The sequence below is a fragment of the Cantharellus anzutake genome, assembly GCF_015039405.1.
Source record: "Cantharellus anzutake strain C23 chromosome Unknown EI90scaffold_26, whole genome shotgun sequence".
NCBI lineage: Eukaryota > Fungi > Basidiomycota > Agaricomycetes > Cantharellales > Hydnaceae > Cantharellus > Cantharellus anzutake.
The window spans coordinates 7,510-15,509 of NW_024066976.1; the positions used below are offsets into that span (position 1 = coordinate 7,510).

The window sequence follows — 8,000 nt, forward strand, 5'->3', positions numbered from 1 at the left end:
TTGAGCAACTTCATAAGTAGGCTTGTGTCGTTCTTCAGACTCAACCTGTTCAGTTTCCCTAGTTTTAACAACTCGGAGTCGTCTGTGTGTATGGTACTAGTCCTTATTGATGAACTTGATGAAGAAGAACTACTGTCGCCATCATCATCAGAGGGGTCTGACGGGGTTAGGTGTTTGGCTAAAAATGAGGAAGGAGGGACGAATGTTGAAGCTTTGGGCACTCTCAACGTCGTGTGGTTCTGTACCACTGGTTCCTTAACAGGTTTGTCTCTCTTGGGCGTCGTCGACTCGCGTTTCGATGCCTTGTGCCTTGTTAGTCTGTTCGATGCCAATCCATTAAGGACCGTCTCGGAGTCCATGTGTCTGTCAAATAACTTGCGAGCTTGAGTTGTCAACTCATCTGAATCGTCATTCTCACTGCCTTTATCAATGACCTTCGGTTGGCGTGGTGTTGGTGGTGCGGGCGAAAGTACCTCGCGCCCTTTGCCTTTTTCAGTAGACATGGATGCTCGAGCCGTCTGAGTGCCAGCAGCTGAGTATATTCGAGCGGTTTCAGCGTCAGATCGGGTATCTGTCCATAAGTCTGGAGCATACGATTCGGATTCGTGCTTCACCACTAGGTCTCTGAAGCGAAGGATCTTATTGAGAGCGTCGTCCGGCATCGCTAAGATATCTGACAATGAGAAAGATTTCTCACTGAATCGTGCATATGGGTCAGGGGGGTTCTGGAGGGATACAGGGGTGAAGGAACGTTCTGGGTTCTCTTGTCCCGTTAGATAAAAATTGTCTTCGTTGACTATAGACATGTCTTCGTCTTTGTCTGAGAGGCAGTCTTCGGACGATCTGTCACTAGATGTTCCATCCGCGCTGCTGGTACTTATCGCACTGCGGGCATCTGCGCTGCGGTTATTTGCGCTGCAGGTATTAATGGGGCTAATCCCCGGAGCTGCAAGATCTGCGCTCTCAATGACAGGGTTGATCCCCGGAGCTGCAGGTTCTGCGCTCTTCACAACGGGGCTAATCCCTGGAGCTGCAAGTTCTGCGCTCTTCAAGCTTGGGAAGCCACTTACCGGATCTATCTCATATCCATAGTTCTCGTCGGCTTCCCTGACACCTAGCTCGACTTCTAGTGTCGCCGCTAGCGTGTTCTGTTCGTTCTGTATCTCGGGAGAGAGCTCGGCAGCTTCTGCCAACAGGCTCCCGTTGTGCACGGAAAATTCATTAGTAATTGTTTCGGGCGCCAATGTATCGACTGAGAGAGATCAGCCACGTCGGCTTACCAAAGGCACGTAGCCGTGACCGCTCCTAAGTCTCATCATCTAGTTGCAACTAAGTCGTTAGAGGAGGTGAAGCTTAAGGTGGCCGGCCTTAAGCTGGGAATTCGGAAGTGAGGGTTAGATCGGTTTAGATCGATGTGGATCGAGTGTGTGTAGGTAGCGAAAAAATGTGAGGGACCTTAACGTCGGCAGAGGCCGACGATTGAGTTCAGGTGGTTAAGGGACTCACGAAATCTTAGGGTGATTGAAAGTCGCTGAACCAAAGTCGAACTCGATATTACACTAGGGGTGTAAAATACAAGATCTCTGCTTTTCCTATCTACTAAGGTTCTAGCTTATATACGGTTCTCTATGCTTATGTAAGCTTATCGCTTACACAACGCCAATGGTGACCTCCGTAAGCCCAGACGGGACTGGCCAGAGGACTGTGGGTTCAAGTCCCACCGTCACCCCAACCCTTCCTTCTTTTTCTCTTCTCCACTACCTTTTGGGATGGTGAGGTGCAATAGTGGTAGCGCCAATGGTAGCCTCCATAAGTCCATGGGCAGGCCAGAGGAGTGCAGGTTCAAGTCCTGCCATCACCCCAACACCCTTCCGATTCATCTTTCTCTCCACTACCTCTTCGTGACGAGGCGCGATAGTGGTAGCGCCAACAATAGCCCCATATGCCGACAAAAAGTTGACTGCAAGGAATGCAGGTTCAAGTCCTGCCGTCACCCCAACACTTTCATTTCTCTCCACTACCCCTTCTACCAAAGGCCTATCTGCCACATGCCTTTATTCAACAAGCATGAGCAAGATGCCACCAACACCCATCGCCTTTCGCTGCCACTGGAACACTCACCAGCCTACCGTGACATAAACCCGTGAAAGCACCCTCCAACTCACCCACCCGCAAGAACCGCACACTCAAACATTGACTTAACCATAGGCACACAGCAGCAAAACATGCGACCCCAACACTGGGGGTCGCGTGTCCTTTTCTCTATCCAACCTCTTTCCACCTCCATTCTCCCTCACCCGTTGTTCAACCTCAGTGCAGGGGTCGCATGCCCCTTTATGTGTTATTGCTTCATCTCACTTTATTCTCCTTCACACCATTGATTACTCGATGTCTCATACTTCCTAGGTCAAACAAATTCCTTTCTTCACATCCTTATGTTCTCCAAACTTTTTTCACCCGAGTCACTATAGTACGGCATATGCCGATAGGCACGGTTACGTACTCTAAAATGAATCCATCCATCCATCCATCCATCCATGCATATAGGTGGTCGCTGAGTGTGTTTTTTTTTTTTTTTTTTACATGCGCATAGAGCCACCTCTCTAACCATCGTAAATGTCTATTCCAACCAGTTAAGACAGACAATAGACCAACGCAACATGCATTTCTCCTGGACTCTTAAGCACTCTAGCAAGTCCGTTACGGGGATCCCAAGTCCCATGGCTATGCGATCGACGCGACGTATGTACGCTTGTGCGCATGTATTTCTTCTCCCTATCCAACACCGGTCTTTGGTTCCAGAGTTTTTTCAGAGTGGGGGGAAAGTTATCTGAGAGATTGAGCTGTTTTTTCGATTTGAGCAAAGCAAAGCGTAAACCATCGCGTGTTGTTATCGCTGGATGTACGAATTGCAGTGCTAGTCAAGGCGGACGTCGAAGAGCGTTGTTGCTGTTGTAAATTTAACCCATCAGCAAGTTTCTTTGTTGCCCCTTCAATAGTGGTCGTTTCCGGTAGAACGAGACATTTTAATGCTGATAATGTGGTGGTGAATTCTTGGATGGGTGGAGTATCGATTTGACTGCCGTCACTGTCAGTATCAATCGATTTCTCCTGGTCCGGTGTTGGAGGTTGGGGATGGAGAGAGGAAACGAGGTCGTCTATTGTAGATGTGAGGGTGGTTGAATGAGAGAGGAACGTGTCGAGGGTGTGGGTTGCTTCTGCTGAGGTAGGAAGAGAGTAGGAAGGGAGGGTGTATTGTGAAAGACGGCGGTGGAGGGAGAGTGTTAATTTCACGAGCATTCGTGTCTGGGCAATGGTGCAGTAATGGCACAGCCAAAAAATTTCGATGGATCCGTGCACCAGCCCGCGCGGTGCCATAACGGAAGAGTTGTGGTTTTGGAATCGAGATGAAAACAAAATTTATGTCAGATCAAGGCCGTTGGGCACAATGGCAGGGGCGGATACCTTTTTAGCCCGGTCTCGTTCTTCGGGTGTGAGTCTCCGACCGGTCTTGCCACCCATAATTTCATCCCACCCGTCATCCTCGCTATCCTCGCTCTCCTCATTGACCTCATCATCTGGGGGCGGTTCCCTGGTCAACTCCTCACACTCCTCCAATGCATCCTGAATGGAATCAGAATGTGTATCCCAAACTTTAAGGACTGCTTGAGCATTGGATTTTGAGAGTCCCTTTTTGGTGGATTCTATCGAGGCGTGGATGGCGTTTGTCCGGATGAGGTAGGTTTTGGAAAAGTCGTGTGGTGCATGATCGGTGAATGGGACGTTGTCATGGGGGGAGAAGGAATGACTCGGGATGAATGTCTGGACGAGTGCTCGAACGGTGTCGATGGTTTCTCGCGCTTTCCAAGATGCTTCGTTGTACAATGTTGCACCGTACCAGGAACTTAAGAATTGGACGCAAGAAGTTAATTTTGTGATGTCAGAGGTGAGATCGGATAGAAGACGGGGGACTGCTGGATAAGTTGAAGGCGGTTTCATTGCTAAGGAGAGGTTCGTTGAGTGTGTGTAAATGAGGGAGAGGATCGAGGTGTAGTCTGTCAGTATGGATTGAAGGGTGGGCCATTGTGCGTGTGCGTGTGAGTGTAATTCGATTGTGTAAGATGTATTTTTAAGAACGTTGAGTGATTGTGTGCATGAGTCTGCCGTTTGGTTGAATGTGACGAGTAAACCCGGCGGGACGGGAGTGAGCTCGGATGGCATGTTATCTACCAGGGAGTGGCTATTCGAGCACTAGTGCCAGTGTAATAGGACTCGCATTAACACATACTAATAGCTGGGAGCGAGTTCTGATCGAAGCGTTCTATGAAGGAGTTTTTTATGAAGGAGTTTTTCGTTAAAAATAACGTCAGGGTCTTACAGCGAAAACCGGTTTATCGGGGAAAAAAGCGATGAGAAAGTCCCTGAATGTGGGGGCAGGTGTTCCGCTTACTGTACCCACGCGACCAACTACCGGTGCATCCCAAGCGTGACACAAAATTTCTGCCAGGTGATGAACCGGGAGCTCATTTTGATGCGTGACAACCCGACCGGCAGGCGCGTGACCTTGACCGTGGGAGCATGATCCAAAAATGCTGATGGTCACGTTTGGTAGCCAGAATAAATGTGATTAATTTGAAAATGAGTTTCCCTTTAAAATTTCTTTGCACCTAAGTATGGATGGTTTTGCTCTTGCGCGATATATCTGCTCTTATTACCTGCACAGCAGGTCACTCTCTGGTGTTAATATTACGTGAAAACTGATGCTGAATCTGACGTATTCACCCATTTAGTTGCTGCGTGGTCATCTGATGCAATTGTTAAATTCAATATAATTTCCAGCTTGCTGTTTGATTACTTCAAGCCTTCCCACACTTTCATTGGCTGGAGATGTGCAATATATTTTTTCTTTTGTTCTTGCTATTTCCCATCTAGCCATCCATTCTCTGTCCTCTTCGTCCTTGCCTTCTTTCCCAGTCTTGCTTAGTTTCTCTATTGAGATTCATTAATCGTTCGTCTTCTTGTTCTAACACCTCACATGGTGTTGTTGTGAAGAGGCTGTCTTTGAAGTCTTGCAGCAATTGTACATTTGATTGGCCTCGTGCCCTCGACAATGTCACATACACATTGAACGGTGTTAGGCTTCCTTTCAGAGGTGTCCCGATGTCTGCCCATAAGTAGTCGATGGTTTGTCCTTGCACATGATAATCTGTAAATGCATATGCACTATCCATCGTGATCTGGTGTCAGTGGACCTTCTTTTTGTCACTGTTTGGCATGAATATGTCAAAAGATCGAAGAATCGGAAATATGGGGATTGTTACCTCTTCCAACCCTTGGATGCACTTTCCTCGGTATCTATCCAATTTCACCACAATGCACATTGGTGGGTATTTCATGTCTTGAATGCTGTCGATTGCTGTCATTATGATTTCTCGAGGATCTGCCCATATTTTGACAACTTCTCCTCTTGCCCCATTTGCGATATCCATGTCGGTATCCAGATTTGTGGTGATGATCACTTTGCATCCCTCCGCCAGGGGCACTTTCCTTGCCAGTCCACCTTGATGCTTCAGCCTGCCACTATAACTGTTATCCTTCAGCACATGCTGTGCCATCGCCCACTCCTCACATATCGTTAATGGTTGCCCCCCAATCATGTCTTCTGCATGAAAGTTGTACAACCATCTGCCTGTCGTTCTGCAATTGCATTGCTTGCTCATTCCACAAGACCCTCACTGCGTGTTGGGGCATCACCAATATGGCTTCCTTCCATGGGGCCTCCTTCGTGTTCGTTGGGGGACAATCCTTTGATGTCACAAGGAGTCTCCAAAGCATCTTCAAATGCGAAGTTGTGCATTTCCCATGTCGCGCATATCGAAGGAATTTGGTCCACTCTGCATCTTGGGCTCGCATTTGCTGTGTCAAGCACACCACCATGGTAAATCGTTGGTATAGCTCTGACCCTGTTATGTCCTCTCCTGTATCCTGTGCCACCGATATTGGCCAGTACAAAGGTGCGCTGCTTTTCTGCACAATGGGCTTGAACTGATGGAAGTCCCCGCAAATTATCACGTTCAATCCTCCCCATGGCATGCAGCTCCTCTCCTCCTCCCCATTGTGGGCCTTGATTAGCCCCATTATTGTAGAGAGGTGAGCCATCAGTGATCGGGATACCATTGAGTACTCATCAATTATGAGGTACTCCTTTCCTGCCCACATGCTTGCCAGTTTGCGGATTTTACTGGCCCCTGGTGTCAGGGGACGACTCCTGGGTCCCCATGACCCTCCCCTATGGCCCACAGCCTCAAGTCTGGCCAGCCCTATCCAGGGCACAATCCTACTACTGTGGGTCAGAGATGAGAAGGAAGTTAACTTCTCATCTTCCCACAGTGGCCACAATACATCGAAAACTTCCGGAGATATCTGGAAGTCACATGAGATCCGAGACCCGAGGTCCGGGCCATCCAGCCGCACTGAGCATCCGGCACAGGGCGCGCACAGGAAGTGCAGCAGCCAGGTGCGGTTGTGGGTGCAGGTGCGAGTGCAGGTGTGGATGCAGGTATGGGCTAGGTCAGGGTGTATGCCCTGACACCTGGCTTCCCTGACCGTTGAGCCATCAATCCAAACAACACATGAAGCGTCTTCCCTCCTATGAGACTGGCAGCAATTCCTGTGTATGCACCCAGGGCCAATTTCCCTTCCATGCCACAGCTCTTGAAGTATTGCTGAATACTGTGAATCACTTGCGACTTCCCTGTCCCACCTTCCCCAGTCAGGAGCATCAGCAATTGTTCTGCGTCCTCTCTGCGAATCCTCGCTTCAAGGTGATGTGTTACCATTGCGTACGCACAAAGCTGATCTTCATGTAGGCTTGAGACGTCTACATCATTGGATGCGTTGCTGCTTTCTGTCAGCATTTCAATTGTCTGCCACATAAAATCGTTGCTCCTCTCATGCATTCCGTTCAGCGCTTCTTCCAAAGTTGTCACTGCCATTGTTTGTGTGAGCATTCCTTCTCCACTTTCCTCTGCAACATGATTCTGTGCCATCGCCAACGACCATGCATTGAACTGTGCCACGTCTTTGTGCTCAGCTAGTCGTATCGTTTCCTTGCATGACTCCCATGTTATCGTGTCCTCTGGGATGACGTTGCATCACCTTGCAATTTCCACTGCCTGTCTTGCATGCAATACCTCTTCGGTCAGCTTGCATGTGGCAATGAATCGTCGCAATTCCCTTTCATCTCCTTCATCCATGCTTTGCCCCTCAATTCTTGTGTTTCCACCTTCCTCCTCTCTGTCATCTTCTCCATCCTCTTCATCACTTTCCACATTTCCTCCTTCATTGCCTTGCCTTCCACTGAATTGTCTTGCATAGTCTTGGTCTCGATCTGCTGCATCCTTGCACTCGTACCGATATTGCATGTTGGATGCGATGCGTTCCATTCCGGGCTGACTCTCTTCGAATTCAGCATAGGCTCTTTCCCATGTTTGTTCCCTTTGCTTCAGGTCCTCTTTCCCCTGCCATGGCTTCCACATCATGAGCATGCTCACATGATACATGCTGTTCTCCCCTTCCCTCATCCTCCAGGGAAACCAGGCTCCTTTGATGTTGACAACTGTGTTATGGCCTTCTCCTCTTTTTATGCGTTGCTTCACATCGTGGAAAGTGTCAGAGACCAGGTTGAGATGAAGGAGTGTCTCCGTGGCGGAGGGCTTCAGCCTCAGCGACTTATGCCAGGAGCGCTGTGCCAAGTAACACGTCCGTGCCCTAACTTACTAAACTGGCAACCAGAACTGAAGGGGGTAAACTCTAGTTGATTTTTATTACTCAGGTGTAACCTATGTACAAGTTGAGTATATATATACAGTTGAAACCGTGATAACCCATAACCCATCATTACCCATAGCCATTTCCGGGAACCAGTATGGTTCCCATTCAAAACCATCTGCTAACCCATAAACCTGTCTTCTCCCATAACCCATAGTGCTGGGGGAAAT

At 48.7% G+C, this 8,000-nt stretch overlaps 4 protein-coding genes across 4 annotated transcripts; all 4 read right to left on the reverse strand.

Annotated features, from left to right (window-relative positions):
* Window positions 1-1,673: 1,673 nt before the first annotated feature.
* Window positions 1,674-2,308, reverse strand: EI90DRAFT_3289752 (uncharacterized protein). Its single transcript, XM_039067184.1, has 2 exons — window positions 2,166-2,308; window positions 1,674-2,037 (listed from the first exon to the last, which is right to left on the reverse strand). Exons 1-2 carry the CDS (start codon window positions 2,285-2,287, stop codon window positions 1,758-1,760), a joined length of 402 nt encoding a protein of 133 aa, XP_038915546.1. The 5' UTR covers window positions 2,288-2,308; the 3' UTR covers window positions 1,674-1,757.
* A 214-nt stretch (window positions 2,309-2,522) lies between these two features.
* On the reverse strand, window positions 2,523-4,487 carry EI90DRAFT_3059896 (uncharacterized protein). Its single transcript, XM_039060460.1, has 4 exons — window positions 4,379-4,487; window positions 3,466-4,321; window positions 2,634-3,306; window positions 2,523-2,560 (listed from the first exon to the last, which is right to left on the reverse strand). Exons 2-3 carry the CDS (start codon window positions 4,219-4,221, stop codon window positions 2,827-2,829), a joined length of 1,236 nt encoding a protein of 411 aa, XP_038915547.1. The 5' UTR covers window positions 4,222-4,321; window positions 4,379-4,487; the 3' UTR covers window positions 2,523-2,560; window positions 2,634-2,826.
* A 441-nt stretch (window positions 4,488-4,928) lies between these two features.
* On the reverse strand, window positions 4,929-5,231 carry EI90DRAFT_2922045 (uncharacterized protein; the record flags this gene model as incomplete). Its single annotated transcript, XM_039054786.1, has 1 exon — window positions 4,929-5,231. One exon carries the CDS (start codon window positions 5,229-5,231, stop codon window positions 4,929-4,931), a length of 303 nt encoding a protein of 100 aa, XP_038915548.1.
* A 1,335-nt stretch (window positions 5,232-6,566) lies between these two features.
* EI90DRAFT_3124143 (uncharacterized protein) lies at window positions 6,567-7,547 on the reverse strand (the record flags this gene model as incomplete). The annotated part of the gene is made up of 2 exons (XM_039063688.1): window positions 6,567-7,136; window positions 7,194-7,547. The coding sequence occupies 2 exons, from the start codon at window positions 7,545-7,547 to the stop codon at window positions 6,567-6,569; spliced, it is 924 nt and encodes a 307-aa protein (XP_038915549.1).
* Between the last annotated feature and the right edge of the window lie 453 nt (window positions 7,548-8,000).

Bases quoted from the DNA above. Each gene is read 5' to 3' on its own strand.
- EI90DRAFT_3289752 (XM_039067184.1), bottom strand. From the start codon at position 2,287: ATGGAGGTGGAAAGAGGTTGGATAGAGAAAAGGACACGCGACCCCCAG. The intron at 2,038-2,165 runs GTGAGTTGGAGG...TGTGGCAGATAG, and splicing joins TGTGCGGTTCTTGCGGGTGG to GCCTTTGGTAGAAGGGGTAG.
- EI90DRAFT_3059896 (XM_039060460.1), bottom strand. From the start codon at position 4,221: ATGCCATCCGAGCTCACTCCCGTCCCGCCGGGTTTACTCGTCACATTC. The intron at 3,307-3,465 runs GTATCCGCCCCT...ACCATTGCCCAG, and splicing joins AACGAGACCGGGCTAAAAAG to ACACGAATGCTCGTGAAATT.